The sequence below is a fragment of the Oreochromis aureus genome, linkage group 7, assembly GCF_013358895.1.
Source record: "Oreochromis aureus strain Israel breed Guangdong linkage group 7, ZZ_aureus, whole genome shotgun sequence".
NCBI lineage: Eukaryota > Metazoa > Chordata > Actinopteri > Cichliformes > Cichlidae > Oreochromis > Oreochromis aureus.
This window is the reverse complement of record NC_052948.1, coordinates 51,710,043-51,726,834: the sequence shown is the minus strand read 5'-3', so window position 1 is coordinate 51,726,834 and position 16,792 is coordinate 51,710,043. Positions and strand designations below refer to the sequence as shown.

Here is a 16,792-nt window from a genome sequence, read left to right as displayed (position 1 = left end):
ACAGACAGAAACATGAAAAATCAGTTTTTTATTGCTTAACAGGAAATATGTAAACAAATCCTGCTGACAGCACTCCAAAAGTTACACTTAAATAATTCATTTGAACACTTGCAGAGGATGGGTATTTATTTTGGACCTGGAACTGCCAAAAGAGCAAAAACAAACACAAAAAAGTCATGAGATGTTTCCACCTGGGTGATCTCTTCTACTCTGTGCTTTTTCAAAAAGGCATTAAAGGAAAAATGAAAGAAGCTAATGTCAGATAGCTTTAGTCAAATCAGTAAAGGCAGGCTGAGCGGTCAGAAATAGGCAGGCAGCTTTAATGGAGACTGGCGACATCTCCTGGAAGAGTTGCACAGAATGCCAAGAAACATTTGGAGCCGAGAAAGAACACGTGTGACACTTGATTTTGTAGTTGGTGGGCGAAAAATAACAAGTTTACTGTCATTGTTATCAGTGGACATACATTACAATCTCATTTGCGCACATTAATGCTGATAAATACACAACACTTAAAAAAAAAAAAAAAACCCCCAAAACAACCAACCCCCCCCCCAATACCTTTTCAGTTATTGAACAGACAAGTAATTGTCATTGTCTATGCTTTAAAAGCCATACTCCATTCAGTCTTCACTCTTTTCTTTGTGGCGGTGTTCATAGCGTGCTCAAGAACTCTTTGACCTAAAAAAAAATAAAAATAAAAAAATTAGCATAAAAATCTAAACCAACAAAGGCACAGATCATTACTTTGGATCCCCCCATAACAGCTGGGTTTATGTAACAGCACCAAGTTGTGTGTGAAACAGGGTTTTATTTGTGCCTAATATGAAAATAAGTGCTTGAGTTAACCACAGCTGATAGCATCAACATGAAACTGATACATGAACAAGCGCAGTGTGTTTACGAGAGTAAAAGTGCCAGTGCTCAAGTACATTTTATTGCATCACTGAGCCCTGAAGCACAAGAAACTCAGTCTCATGCAGCATTTTGCCCAAAGTGGCTTCCTTTATAACAGTTTTCTTTTTACAGTAGTGTCTGTTGACACAGTGCTGCTAAACGTGTTGAGCCACTCGACGATTCTTTCCATTTTGCCAGGAAAATGAGGCATAGGCGCAGCAATTTATTGAAATGTGCAAAAACATACATGGAAATACAAAATGTAACGGCAAAAATTTAATCTGTACAATGCTAACGAGCCTGGAATTCAATATTTGATATAGCCACCTTTATTCTTTAGCACAGCCTGAACTTTTTTAGGCTTTCATGTAATTTATTTTAGTCGTCAGGAATAGTTCTCCCAGCCTCTTTAAGGACACTCAAAGCTCTTCTTTGGATATTTATGCCTTTTATTCTGTTCTCGGTCAAGTTGATGCCTCAGTAACATTGAGGTCTGGGCTCTGGGGAGGTCAATCCATGACTGATAGTGTTCCATTGTGTGTTTCTCTATCAAGATATGCTTTTACTGCATTGGCAGTGTGTTTGGGATCATTATTATGCTGAAAAATGAAGCCAATCAAGCGCTTTCCACACAGTATGGACCGATGGATCAAGATTTAACTGTATTTTTCTACATACATGATTCCATTAATTCTGATAAGATTACTGGCTGAAATACAGCCCAAACCACAACAGAGCCTACACCATGTTTTACAGACTGGTGCAGACACTGTGCGGTGCTGCCAAGTGCATCAGATGTATGCCTTTGCCACTTTTAGGATCAAAAGAAGAGCGCCTTTTAATTCCATAATACTAAAGAGAAGGCAGACATCTTTCCAGCTGATAAATGCAGAACAATCTAAGAGGATAAACAGCACTACAGGCCAGAGGATATGAAAATTTGATTTAGGGGCAAACGTTCCCCTTAAAGCAAACAGTATTTCTGGCTCTCCTAAAGCTCCACTCAAAGCGAAACCAGCATGAAAGCATTACTTGATCATTTCTGATCTTTACGCAGGCTTAAACAGTACCAACCTTCTCGATCATGTCAGCACATTTGATTTTATCGCCCTTAAAATCTTCATTCACGTCAAGCGTCATGACCGGCACGTCATTGAGATACTCAAACTCCATACTGTGGGAAGACATGATATAGCACATGCAGTTAGAGATGTTATAGTTTCCCACTGTGGGAAACTGCATACAGTTTTTAATGAAATGAAGACATTAAACTTTGTAAAGAAATGTACACATGATGGAGCAAAGAAACAGCCCATCACACAAAGACAATGACGCAGATGAAGATCACATGTATCGCTGTTTGAACCCTCGCTTCCCCCCCTCAAGCTGTTGCATGAATGGGGGATTAGGGGGTTTCCAATGCTTATTCAAAGCCTCTCCTATCATGCAAGTACATCTGTTTTCCTCATATAAATGAACACAGTTTCCAACTGTACACTCTGCTTACGTCAGGCTCTTGTGCTGCAGCCAGCTCTCGTGCTTGAAGTGAAGTTTCTCCAAGTACTCCAGAGGGATGTCTTGCTCTTCCTCTCTCCCTCTCAGGTGTAACCGCTCTAAACACCTCTGTACACCGACGAAGAAGAACACTGTGAACTTTTTGCTTGGTGTGAGCTTTATTTATTATTATTTTTTAAATCATGAATGATGAAAATTGCAAAACTTTCTATTAAATGACAGTTTCATTTAGGTATAAACGTGTGCAGTACAAAGAAGGAGGTTACCTCTGGCGAGGCTCTGAGGTAGATAATGCCATCCAGCTCGATGTGCTTGCCAAACTGGTTGTGCAGCCACCCATGCCAGTCCTGGTAGACGGACCATTCGGTCTCATTCAGGCATTCACTCTCATATAGGTTGGCTGCAAAGATGTACCTAAGATATGATGAATCCAAAAAGAAAGGATGAATAATTCTGCTTTATTTACCACAGACTGTTTTAAAATGTCATTTTTTGAGGGGTTAAATAAATCAGAGGCTGGTTCCTGTGGTGGGAAAGAAGTGAATTCTTACAAAGGTTTCTAAAGCCTGGTAAAAATTCCTACACCGTGCTCACAGCGAAAAAAAAAAAAAAAATCTGGGTAGTCATTTTAACACTTTTGCACAGTTCAGCACCATTATTTTTTCTAATGATAAAAATGTTTTTTATCAAGTGTACATTCTTCAGTAGGTCGGATACCTGTCACTGTAGATGGACCGCTCAAAGAATTGCACAGGATTCTCAGCCTCCCTGAGCTTCCCGTTGGCTGATCTGATCTGGGCACGCACCCGGCTGATACAGGCGTAGCTCTGGAAAGTATAAGCCCACCGCCCTGGCTTCTCGTACATCATCTGCAGGACGTTCCCTCCGCTTCTCTGAGATGTGGTCAGCTCCTAGAACATAAAAATCCCATTGTTTAATTTTACCCACCTTTACGACTTCTTAGATCTCGCAAATATCAGAATACAACTTTACGCATTGAACTCAGGTTCTTTAAGACAATCCGAAGCATCTTAATTCATACAGTTTCGTGTGTCATATACAAGTGATAGTTACTATTATTTAACCATGTACTGTAAATCATTTAAGCTTTGTCTTTTGCTGAACAAAGCTGGATTTTCCATAAATATCTCAGCCCACATTTAGTCAAAATAACCCATTTTTCTAAATTTGATGGGTTTGTCACCAATATTGCTCTCCAAAAATACTTTGTCCAATGACTGGCAGAGGGTGCTTGACCACTGCCTTTAAAAGTTGTGGCAGTAGTGGAGACTTGTTGAGGATCGTTGAATGGTTCAGCTGAAGCAGTGCATTCTAATAATGCCTCCATACTATCATTTTACAGCGTGCCGACACCATTTTGCATTATTTATTGGGTTAGCAACAAAAAGTGTATACGTGAGCTGATATGATATTTTTTTATTTGAAATGTTTAACTTCTTTTAACTGGGCACTAGGAGTGTAAATAAATGAAAACAGGACAGCATGTGTTGAATTTTTTCCACATTCTGCAACAAATTGCACCTAGTGGTGACTAAATGGTCTCCCTGAGCTTGAGGGTGTTGCACACTCACAACTAATTTTGATTGACTGCAGGGCGACTGCACCAGTTGCCTGATAGGAAGCAAACTTTCCGCAAATCTAAAAGTTAAATGTGACTTCCTGTCTACGCAGACAGCAACAGATGTGTGGCTTTCAACAATTTCCACAGTTAATTGTTGAATGATCAGAAACAGTTTGCATGTAATTGCAACCATGACCCTAGCCTGTCCATTTTATGCCAACATTTCTGGCAGGTTTTACTGACAGTGTTGGTATACTCGACAATCTGGTGTTGCAGCACAAAGTGAAAGTATTGGACAAGACAGATACTAACAATTTTATCTTTGAGGACATCACTTCTGAAAGGTGATAAACTGCAGTATATGTTACTGCAATACAATCAAAATAAAAATTTAAAAAACTGCAATAATATCATGTGATAATATCGTATCTTGTGTTGTCTGATGACTCCCACCTCTGCTGGCCTGAATGAAAACTGGTCACAATGAATAATCTGCCTAACTTAATATGGATGACTGGTAACTTGTATCCAGTCATTAATAATATAACAACAGTGCAAATGCAACACACCAGTCTGCTTTTCATTCCATTACGTTACTTGTTTAAGCATCTTTGGTTGATATGTAGAAGAATGCTCAAGTATCTGAATATCCTTCTCACTGCCTGGTAGCTGGGGGTAGGGTGGGGGATCCTTATGGCATGTAGAGTAGAGACAATTAATATTAGGCTGAAGGTGAGGCTACAGGGCTCCAGTTGTGTGGGAGGTCAGATGTTTGGCCTGATGATGATACATTCATGCGCCCCCAGTGGGACCATCTGTCCCTCTGGGTGTGTGGCCATGCAGACACTGTATAAGAGTAGACAGCAGCTGCACTCTAAATACAGATGGGGAGTCTCCCCAGTTAATACGTCTTCCTGAATGCACACATGCACGATAATATGCTGGTTATTAAATTACTCACAAATTTGCCATAAACTGACAACAAAGCAGATTTTATGTAAACCTCAGAAATGCATTTTTTTTAAACGACTCTAATGTAGAATCGTATTTTATTTTAATACCTCAAAGTCGCTGCCAGTTGTTTGAACATTGCACCACCTGGCGATCGGCTCTGGTACCACCTCCCAGTCCGCGCTCTCCTGCTCCAAGAGGCGCACAAAGGTAGATTTGCCTGCCGCTGAACACAAAGAAGCACAAATTAAAGTTAACTCGTGCCATATAGCGTATTGTATCGACCTGGCTACGCGTCACACAGGTGCAATATCGTCTAATATTTTCTTAGAAGAAGAATACTCTAGTAGCAAATTGGCGGCAAAAGTAGTACATCGTCTGAAGCTGTATACTGTTACACACAGGTACCCCGAGCAGTACCTGACATCCATCTGCGGACATTAAACTTTTAAAATGAACTTTTTGTTTGTTTGTTTTTTAAATGTGACTTTTGCAATAAGCTGCAGTACTCACCGATGTTCCCCTCGATAGAAATCCGCTTTATTCTTTTCTCCATCGAGTCGTTCATTGGGTCTGGGCATGGCCTTTTTGGAGTAAAAGACATCTTCGCAAAAATTAATAAATATTTTTAAAATGAATAAAATATTCCTTAGGATGTTGCAGCAGCTGCTGGGATGTCAGCTTGTTGGTTTAGATTGCGCGCTCAATGTTAGGAAGCGGAAGTTAGCACAGCTGTGTATCCGCCCCGGAAGCAGCTGTTGTTTACGTTATTTAAAAAGAAAAGAAAAAATGTAATTCCCACTAAAACAGACAGATAAATTAGCATTACGCTCATTTCCCCAAAGTAAAGTCCTTTGAGCTTTGAATTATTGTATCATGTCTTGATGCATTCTCAATCATCCAGGAAAGTAAATCTCCAAAAGTTGAATCTGTTCATCTGGACGTAGCGTTTGGTGGGAGAAACGTTTCGTCACTCATCCAAGTGACTTCTTCAGTCTCAGCTGACTGCAGGTTTCCCCAAACCTTATAAACAGTACATTTGCATAATGACTGAAACCAGCCCACTGAAGGAACAATGGGCTGTGAGGTCAGTTCCTTAATCATAATTATGCAAATTCCCATGACCATTGATCAACAATCACTGCAGTGATTGATCAACAATCACTGCAGTGATTGTTGATCAAACATCTGACCAAAACCCACTGATCAAAGAACACTGATCAATGGCCATGAGTACCATTCACAGAGTGTTGGGGAATGGCTGCAATCACAGCATTGTAAGATGGCGAAAGATGTACCCTTAGGCCCCCTCCTCGATTCAGAGACGGTCTTTCCCTTTTCACGTAAATTGTAATCACGTATGAATGTGTAAACACGAGTTCAATGTAGTAACTGGTAAGCTGTGCAACTATTCTTATGCTGATATCTAAATTAATGTAGTCCAATAATATTTTCAAATATCTAATTTCATTGTATTTTATATGTAAAATCTGTTTAATGTAAAAACTACCTGCATGTTGTTAAGTAGAAGGTTCAAAAATCTCTCTGAACTGCATTAAAGTGGGTGGAACCAGAGTCCATGAATAAGTCATTCAGCAGCTCTCCAAATACCAATAGTATCGATAACAAACCTGGTATTGGTATCAGAGTGATGCTTTGTTTCTGTGCTCTAAGTTCAATATTTAGCCCACTGAACTGTATTGAATTAAAAAAAATGTTTTGGTAGTGGAAAAAAACCCATCAAACACACTATGAAAACTGTCTGAACCCTTTAGTGTTGATTGCCACATCTATTTTATGCATCATGACACATTGCTCTCCCCTACATAAACTGCCTTTATAGTTTAGAAGTATCTGTACTGGTATATCGGCTAGACTGTCCCTGTATGTACTTTGCATGAGATTGATAACAAAATTTGCAGCATCACACAGCATTAATGTGAGCTGTGCAGGTCAATTTAGAGACTTGGGGTTATTTAAGTTTTATTAGATTTCTTGTTTCATTGAGAACATTGTCCAAAATAAACATTAGGTATGCATTGTACTATATTTTACGTGCATTTATTCCATGTTACACACCTTGATTGAATAGCTTGTATAACCACTATTAGCAGCTATAACTTGAAGCAATCTTTTTCTTTATGACTTTTTCATTCGCTCATGTTGTGGAGGAATTTTGGCCCACTCTTCTTTACGACCTTGCTTCAGTTAAGCGAGATTTGTGGACATTTATTCACAGTTCTCTTAACGCCCCTTCACAGGATTGCAGTCAGGTTGATGTCTGGACTTTGACTGGGCCATTGCAGCACGTTGATTGTTTCCTGTTTCAATGATTGTACTGCTGAGTTTGGGATCACTGTCTGGCTGCACAGCCTCACATTTGACTCCAGAATACTTTTTCAGGTCCTGTGCTGAAAAACAGCCACAAGACCTGGGCACCTTGATAAAGAGTAAAATGTGTCTTATTGGATAAAACAGATATTGACAAAGGAGATGATAAATTGCAGTACATTTTACTGTAATACTGTTATTGCTATTGCACAAAAATCACAATGCCATGAGTGAAAAGCATTGTGATATACAAATTTCAGAAAACTCAAAATACCCAACCAGGAAAGTCTCATGTTGATCCTAGCTGGGGGAGGTTTTAAAGTCGATTTTACCCTAATGCAACTCAAGATGGCGGTCAAATACAAATGTGGATGGAAAAAAACATGTATATGTATATATACACACACCCTGGAACAGCAGCATAAAGCAGTGAAAAAAAGAAAAAGTTACAACTGTACTTGAGTACAGTACTTTATTAAATGCTTTACTCTGATCACCAGTAGCGCTGAGCTCACAGTACATAATGAACATACAAGTTTTTCAAAGAGTCAAGCCCACCTTTATTTGCCTTATAAACAGCATAAATCAATTCAGTAGCATTGAAAACCCCTACCAAGCCTTTATTTACAGACAATTCACCAATTACTTCAGTCGAAGAGGAAAAACTGTAGGCAACAGGCTATGTTACGGGCATTTCATAAGGATGAGATGCTTGCAGGATGACCGATATTCTATTACATTTTCAGATATCTGGTGAGCAGTAACATTCATCATAATAAGCTAAGTAAGTTGGAAATGAGAAGATATCGAACAATCAAAACAAACAAGATTTTAATATCCAAAGAAAGGGAGAAGGAAGCAGCCTCTAAAAGGTATAAATGCACTCGTTTAACCAAAAACTACCACTCCGTGCTTGCTGAAACTTCCAAGACGTGTCTAACTCTCAGTATTTACACGTGTGCCATTATAAGTGTTATACCTCTGACAAATTTCAGATATAAAATATTCATGTCACCGTTTTTTTAAACTGAACCTGACAGAGAAGCACTTCTGTATGCATCCTTCACCCAAACAGAAGCACTATAAAGAAATCTCAATATTGGATATAAAGTATGAATGAGCCAACTGGCATCCCCTTTTAGTGTCGTGTCAATTATTGCATAGTCAAAAACTACACTTTGTGATTGGAGAAAGGTACATGAATCTCCTCGTTGAATCACCACAACAACAAACCAGTCCAGAAAGAAAGCAATAAGAAGTCTCACTTGTGCCTTTCAGCTGATTTAAGAGGGAGTTAAATGAAATAAACTATGGTCAGTTACATGGTACAGCTTCTCCCAAAGCACAGCCAATCCATGTGGGGGTGGGGGATGTCGGGCAAGGAAGAAGAAAACATTCAAACGATAGAGGTCAGAAACACTGTTCAAAGTGCTTGACGGCTAGTGTGCTAACAAGGGATTCTGCTGTATCCAATTCATAAAGCTAGCATGTCTCAAACAGTGGAGTCTAAACACAGATTTCTACATCTATTTCCCTACAATTTCAGGTTTTCCATTCCTTCGAAATTCTTCTAAAACCTGTTACTATTTCAAAGTTTTTGAAGGGGGAAAAACTAGTACACAGGGACATGTTACTAGACCATGCTACAAGATTCGTAATTTCTTAATCCCTGCTACAGCATAACAATATTCTAGCTTCACTTCTATGTCCTTCAACACATTCATTTATCATAGTCTGCACATTACAAAACTTGGGCAGGAGACTTTCTAACTAAATAAAGTCGTCGAGGACCAAAAGAAATAAAGAAATAATTCTGAGCCAAGTTACAGGACAAATAGGAAAAAAATAAGGGGGAGGGGCTTTAGAAGCACATAAACTCAAAAGGGATGTGGTGAGGAAAATTGAATGAATCAATCACATCAGTGGTATATGGCCTTTGATATACTAGGGCAATTATGAGCCATGCTAGGCACTTAGGATTCTTTTGTGACTGATGTTACGATATTACAGATGTGGACAGTAGCAAACCAAGATCCTTCTATGTTAAAATAAACCAAGAATATCCAGTTATTTATCACACCACCCTATGATACTGCATCTCTGCTTAAACACTACTCTCGTCTGTGATGGAGCTGGAACCTAATAGTATGTTCCCTTAAAATTAAGTGGGACGAAAACAAAACATCTTTGCAGTCAGGTAGAAAATTAATAAACATATATCTATCTTATCCTAAAGTAAGCCATGATAGAATATAAGGGTTTTTTTGTGTTTTTTTTCATACAGCTAATGTTAATCTGTGGTTTGCTCAATTAACTTAATCCCTGATAGCATTAGTCCTGGTGCCTTTAACCTAACAACACCCTTCCTTCTTCCTGGCCTTATTAAAAACATTTCCCCAAATGGAAATAGTACATACTGCATACATATAGCCAGGGTGGGGGTGGGTGGGTATCTGTGCAAAAACTAGAAGAACAATAAAATAAGGATTACATGGCTGTTTATCTATCCTTGGTTGTCAGTTTTTCAATCAGCTCCTGTAGTGGGACCAGCTCTTTCCTGTCAATGAGGTTGAACTCCTGTTAAAGACAAAAGAAAAAAAGAGAAACATTACCCCATGACTCAACACGTTACAGCCCCTGTTAGCAACATGCCATATTAGTCAGATGTCAGGGATTCTTTACCTGAACAAAGAAGATGAAGTGTTTGAACGACGTGTTGAGGTGGGCCTCCTCTTGCAGCTGCATGACGGAGTCAAAGTGCTGGTGGTAGATGTGGGCGTAGACCCTGAACAGACGCTTCAGAATGGTCTTTGCCACAGACATAAAATTACGCTTAAAGGGCACGCCTTGGGAACAAAAGAAAGAGAAGGAAGCTGGTTAGAAAACACACCAGACAGCTCGACGTGCAGCTACATTATAGTCTGCCTGTGAAAATGATCCAGTCTACACAGGCAGGCCACAGCATGATCTCGGGGAAGCTCAAGCAGTCATGAAAGCAACACAGCAACACCTCACGTTCACAGTATTTATCTGCAGTACAGAAAGTTTGCTAGTTTCAACACTAAACTAAACTGCTGCGGATCACAGAGGCTTCTACAGAGAGCCGCCTACCGTACAAGTCAACATCTGGATGAAGACACCAGCACGAGTAAATTAAAGCTTCAGATGCTGAACAACTGAATGCACGCTTACTGAGCCTTGAATTGATTTTAACAAGTGTGCAATGGGTTCTTCATCACAACACACACCTCCCAAGAACCTTGAAGATGTTGGCAGGCTTTGAGGTTGAATCTGCCCAAGTGAACAACAGATCATGGGCAATGGAGTGAATTGTGTACCTCCAGGGCAGCACATTCACCACTTCTACTGACATGTACTGGGTCTATCAGACTGGCTGCTGGCTGCCATTCAATAGCAATAAAACTCCACCTTAGACTGCACACGCCACAACTAGTTATGAGGCTGATAACTGCGTAAGTATGCAAATGCTACTACTTAACAATCCTGTACAATGATCTCTTAATGTGTTAGGTTATTATATGAAATTGATAAGACAAATGCACCGCTACATTTAAATTAGGAAAATTTGCAAAAGTTTACATTTCTGCTAAGTTCATCATTTCTGTTACATACATTTTGCATGGGAGATGGATTTCTCTGGTAATAAAAATGGCTGTGTACGCATTCTGGATCTCCACACACCTAATTGTTTGATGTACAGCATGTGCATTAAAAGATAACTTTTCTTTGGAGGTAAAGGCTGGTAGAAACGACAGAGTGAATCATACCAATCTTTGAAGGGAAAAGCGTCTCATCATCCAGCTGGTCTTGCACCCAGGTCATGAGGTAATCAATATACTTGGGAGCAGAGCATTTGATGGGCTTCTTGATGTTGGTTCCATCAGCCCAGTGGTACTCATACCTACAGGAAATAAAGATGAAAAACACACTTTGAGCAGATTTATACCAAGAGGAATTTTTGGCTCACTCAAAAGAGAAGGAAGAAAATCCCGAGTGTTATAACAAAAGCTTAATTGAGCATAATGAATATTCATGTTTTTCAAATTCTCAGAAATAGGAGAAAAATGATTTATGTGAAGGCTTTGTGCTTTTGCATAGCATCTGATGAACACATAATCATGTGTTTTGTTTGTTAATAGGTGGATCTTTAAAGGTAAACTTCTGTATATTAAATGAAAGGTCTGTTATTGTGTGATTGTTTTATTAGTCCAGCCCAGCTGAGATCAAACTGGGCTGTATGTGGATCAGTAACTACAAGCACTAATCATGCTCTTGTGAGAGTATTCCCAAGCAGGAGGCCCATTCTGAGCAAGGAAAAACCCTGTTATGGTCTCCATCTGGGCTTATTCAACACTGATGTAATCAATTGTAAAACAAAGTGGTATTTCTCAATAAGCAGATAATATACAAGTCGTCCTGGTATGAGTAAGGGCTCATGCTAGTAACCAAACATTTTCTAATAGGCGTTTTTTCCTTTGTAGAAGTAAATCTAACTTTTTATCAGCACATAAAAGACATCTGCTGCAAATCTACACAGTGAGACAGCAGGAGGCCAAAACAAAAAGATCTACATCACAGGGTGTTTACAATTATGAAGACAAGTCCATTTTCCAAATCCTGACCCTGCTCAGTCTCATCATACAACAAAGACTGGAGAATAGCCAGTGGGCTAGTTTTATGAGTTTTAATCACTTACTTAGGACCAGCAGACATTACTGGACAGCTTTCCTCAGTGCAAAAATCTGTGATGGTGCCATACAGCATGTTGATCTGGTTGAAGAAATCCACAGCTGGAAAAATGCGAAAAAAAGAAAAATATTAAAATGGTGTTTATGCAGCTTGTTTTCATTCCTGGTGCATCACACACTCCTTAGTGATTTGCAGAAGGCTTCATTTCACCTCTGCTCTGTAGTTATGTAGTTATGGTAATAGTGAACCAACCACTCACTTGTCCACACTAAACACACTTGATACCCCTAAATATAATTTTCAGTGTCTAAACTTAACCAGCATGTAACAGTTGGAGGCAAAAGACTGAAAACAGAGCAAAACACAAACCCCCCACTTGGACCCAAACCATGGTCAAACAGTGTGGGGACTACCTTGGTGTTAAGACACAGGCCATGTCCACACTCATACGTTTTTGTTTGAAAACGCATCTTTTTCTCTCCATTTTGGCCTTCCATCCACACTGAGACGGCATTTGCGGTCAAGGAAAATGCAGCGTTTTGAAAACGCTCTCCAAAGCGGATACATTTGAAAATGCTGTTTTAGCGCCGCAGTGTGGACAACAAACCCAGAGCCTTTTCGAAAACGATGACACATTTTAGTCATGTGATGCAGTTATGTGACCAATTAAACTAAGATAGCGGAGGGCATTATACAGCAGTTGTTTTGATTAATATCAGTTTGTACATGCTCCAGATAGCTTTTCTTCAAATTCTTTCATTCTCACTCGCTTTTGCAACTTTGTACTTTAGTGTTACTCGCAGCAACAAGTCCACCTCATTGTTAGTCCATTTAAAAAACTTTGCTTTTCCTCGACATTTTGCCACGACGTTTCAAAGAGCCAGAAAGCAAATAAACGGCAGACAGAAATGAGGCAGGTCGAATCCTCTTGCGTTGCAAATACCAAAGGACACTTTCACAACCTCTTTCAGCAATGTTTCTACTACTCCCCCCTTTCATTACTTTTAACACTATATTCTTCTGTTCCCACAATGTTTCCAGCCTTTAGGTGATGGTACTATTAGTATTAATAATATTTTTTGGGTGGAAAAATTTGCGGGAATAGTTATAAATTGGGCACCAATAGCGCGTCAGTGAAAAGGGTTACTTGAGGACATTTCTAATTCTGCAAGGACAATATTATCTAACAGAAAGGCAGTTTCTGGCCCTGGGGATGAAAAAGTGTTGCTATATGACACCAACTGTAGTGTTTGCCAGCACCAATTGCTGGCATCAGATTACCCCACAGCACTGTGCCTGTCCCTATTTCACCGCCCAGGCCAAACTGTAGACCAGTGCACAGTCCAGTTATCTGGCACAAACTGTGCTACCACTCATTCCCAGGGGCATACAGCCAACTTTGGCTTTCCATCAGTTGGGGAGATCCATTTTAAGCACTGGCAGCATTTGAGTTGAGAGTGTAACTTAAAAATCTCATTGAAAAACAAAACTAAACAAAACAAACATACTGTCCAGTTGTCATGGCATGTGGTTTGTCAGGTTCACTTTGAGATCCCTTTAAAAACAAGAATCTGTCCAATCATAGTTGATAGAATATTTTTGTATATGCTGTTAAACAAAGACAAAAGATCAAATTCCTGATTATGCCACCAAACATACTGATGTGATTACAGTCTAGAAATGAATATTCCAGTGAGAGAAAGCAGAATTATCTTAATGATAGAAAACAGACTGGAAATTCAGAAGCCAAAATCCAAACAGTCTGGGGAATACCTGATGCTAAGCTCTAACTGATGAACCTTACAAACCCTTTTTCTTTTTTCATTCATAAAGCTAATAAGAACCCTAAAATAATGTAACAGTCAGTGATAAAAAAAAAAAAAAAATCTCTTCCTGTGGTCCTTTATTTTCCAGTAATCCTGTTTCACCCTCTTTATTTTCGCTCTGCATTGCTTCATTGTGTCACGCATACCCTACAGCAATTTGAGGGGGAAATCCTAGCAAAGATTTCAATGTAATGCTTGGGTGAGGCAAAACTCCATTGCATTTCCTCATCCCACTTGAAGACTCAATAAAGACAACTTCACTGTCAACTCATTTCTCCATGTGTGGTTCCACTTTTAGGGCTAATGTTAAGAGTTGCTGTTGCAAACGTTTGACCAACATTAGCGCTTTTCTGTCCACGTTGTTGTTACTCACTGTTCCGCTTATGCTTGGAAAAGGTCTCAAAAGGATCCTAAAAATCCATTTCTAAGTGAGGTCACTGGAGAAGAGAGTGTACTGATGGGTATCCAGCTAGACAATTGGTTAAGATGCCTGTCAGATTACTACCCCAAGTTCAATTGTACCTGGAGACCTTTGCTGCATGCCCGTAACTTCTCCCTCTACTGTCACTATCCATCCATTCATCCATCTGGGGTAGAACAGCTGTCACAGGACTGTGTTGCAATCCAGTACAAGCAAAACAATCTTAAAAACATGAAGTGGACTGCTTCTCGTGAACACAGATCATGTGAAAAGTCATTTGTACTTGGTGGTGGGAGAAGTGATTGCTCACAGCACTTTTATTCTGACTTCCCTTCATTGTGCAAGTTGTAACAGCTTGTGCAATACTAGCCAACCTTGCTTCTAACCTCTGTGAATCTGGAGAACACAAATATCAGACGAGTGCAGCAGCGGTGGCAATTCTTAGACGCAGTTAACAAAGCTAGAAATTGAGCACGCCCAAAAATGTTTTGTTAACAAAGCGTCTGACAGACAATCACGCGTTAAAAGGCTGGGCTAGTGATCGTCTCCAACCCTGAAGGCTTTTTGACGCATGAGGAATTAAGCATCCACTGACCATTTGTTTCCTTTTAGAGGAAAGTAAACAAGGCGCTCACAGCGCAGACAATAAAGTCTATTTAACATTCATGGTAGCTGCTCTGGCATGAATGCACATGGCCTTTGGAAGCAATGCCAAGACAGCCTGATAGTTCGCTCTCAACCAACTCACGATTTGGACTAATTAAGTGTCAGAAACAAGACTTAGAGATATAAAAACAAATTTTAAAGTGTGCCGAGCCCCTTTTGCCAGGAATCTAAACCTAAAATAAAAGCGTGTATCAAGAGAGAAGAAAAATAAATAAAACTCAGTGCTTACTGTTGACTGCGACCCACTCATTTAAGTCTTCACCCTCAGGCAACATGACTGCCATGCGCAGGTTTCCACTCCCCAGAGTAGCCTCTGCATGTTTCAGCAGCTCATACTGATGAGAACCCTCCGGGATGTTCTTCTTGGGCTTGAATGTTTTGGATGAACGATTTCCACTGTGTGAGTCACACATAAAACAGGAAGACAAAAAGTAGAATAAATCAAAAGACAGAAAGATATGATGAGAAATCATGAGGTCACCAAACACTAATGTGAGGTGACTTTTAAAACAAAAAGTTATGACTTTCTTAAAGAGATGTCAAAGGGAGCTCAAGTTTGGTTTGGGTTTAGCAGAATGTAAGTGGGTGTGCGTGAACAGTGTGGCCTCTCTCTGTATAATGAGGCTATTTGTAGAGGTACTGTATTCAGCTGATCTCACTGCCCCATTAAACAAGAATTTGTGAGTTCTCACAGTATGGTGGGTTGGACACACAAAATAAATGTTTAATTGGAGCATCCGTTAATGGCGAGATCAGATGCAAAATATCCTGTAGCATTTCTATAGTGTTTCTGTAATTCAAAATAAGTATCTGCTATTATCAGTATATTGTTGTTCTTCATCAACTACTTCCTTCTAGCCTACCCATATATATCAAGTACACAAAAAGAAATATGACAATAACAACAGTAATAAATCTAGACCTCATCTTCTTCAATCTAACTACAAACTGTCACAGTAGGTGTGTCTGATGTTTCTCAGCTTAACTGAAACAAACATTATTTTAATCGCTGGCTAATATCGACGTCATATTGTGGTGTTACTTTGATGAAACAGCTGCGTTTAGCGGTAGCAGGGCTGTGTTAGATTAGCCAATGGCATCCAAGTGTTTATACCAGCAAATATCCAAGCCACAATCAAAACCCTCCATCTCTGTTGAGGCAATTTGTCAATGGATCTGTTCTAAGCAGGTGAAATTTCTCATTTGGTCAACTGTAACCACTAGCCTTAAAGTACTGATGAATATGCGATTAGTATTGATGACAGTTTTTAAAATGAAAGCAATGCGAATTACACAGAGCAGTCCGAGGTACATCCAGGAAGTAGTCTAAGCCCTTGAAACGCTACGGCTAGCTAACTTTCTAGCTGTTGCAGCAAAGCTGGCATTTTCCAAACACGAAGCTAAATGGCAAGACAAAATACGCGTGTATCGAACGGTTGTAACTCACAAAAGAAAGCTCATGTTTCCTCAGGTCGCCGAAAAAATTCCCTTCTTGGCAAACAGATAATAAAAGCAGAGTAAAGGCAGCCCAAAAGGATTGCCAAAAACTCTAAAGCTTCACACTTCCTCGGTTCTTCTCTGGCTTAGTTGTGCGGTCCTTGTTAAACATCCGAAATAAATATTAATGTAACAGAAATAACTACCCACTAATTTAAAAAGGGGGGAAACAAATGTATGTTATACACAGAGCGATCCACTAGCTGCTGTACGCTGGGAGGCAGCAGCGTACTGACTGCAATACACACTTCTTCATCTAACCTTGAAAGCAGAGCAAACGCAGCTCTACCGTGTGCTGCCATCTAGTGTAGCAAATGGGTTAGAACTACTGTTCTTTCCTTCGAATAGGAACATTTTAAGCAAAAATGTTGGCTACGTTTTATATATTATATTGAA

At 39.6% G+C, this 16,792-nt stretch overlaps 2 protein-coding genes across 2 annotated transcripts; both read right to left on the bottom strand.

Annotated features, from left to right (window-relative positions):
• Positions 1-7: 7 nt before the first annotated feature.
• Positions 8-5,681, bottom strand: dck (deoxycytidine kinase). The gene is made up of 7 exons (XM_031734581.2): positions 5,459-5,681; positions 5,056-5,171; positions 3,130-3,323; positions 2,679-2,826; positions 2,405-2,520; positions 1,972-2,071; positions 8-681 (listed from the first exon to the last, which is right to left on the bottom strand). The coding sequence occupies exons 1-7, from the start codon at positions 5,547-5,549 to the stop codon at positions 655-657; spliced, it is 792 nt and encodes a 263-aa protein (XP_031590441.1). The 5' UTR covers positions 5,550-5,681; the 3' UTR covers positions 8-654.
• Positions 5,682-7,717: 2,036 nt separating this feature from the next.
• LOC116316087 (MOB kinase activator 1B) lies at positions 7,718-16,656 on the bottom strand. The gene is made up of 6 exons (XM_031734579.2): positions 16,347-16,656; positions 15,129-15,295; positions 11,994-12,087; positions 11,065-11,198; positions 9,959-10,122; positions 7,718-9,853 (listed from the first exon to the last, which is right to left on the bottom strand). Exons 1-6 carry the CDS (start codon positions 16,358-16,360, stop codon positions 9,776-9,778), a joined length of 651 nt encoding a protein of 216 aa, XP_031590439.1. The 5' UTR covers positions 16,361-16,656; the 3' UTR covers positions 7,718-9,775.
• Positions 16,657-16,792: the final 136 nt, after the last annotated feature.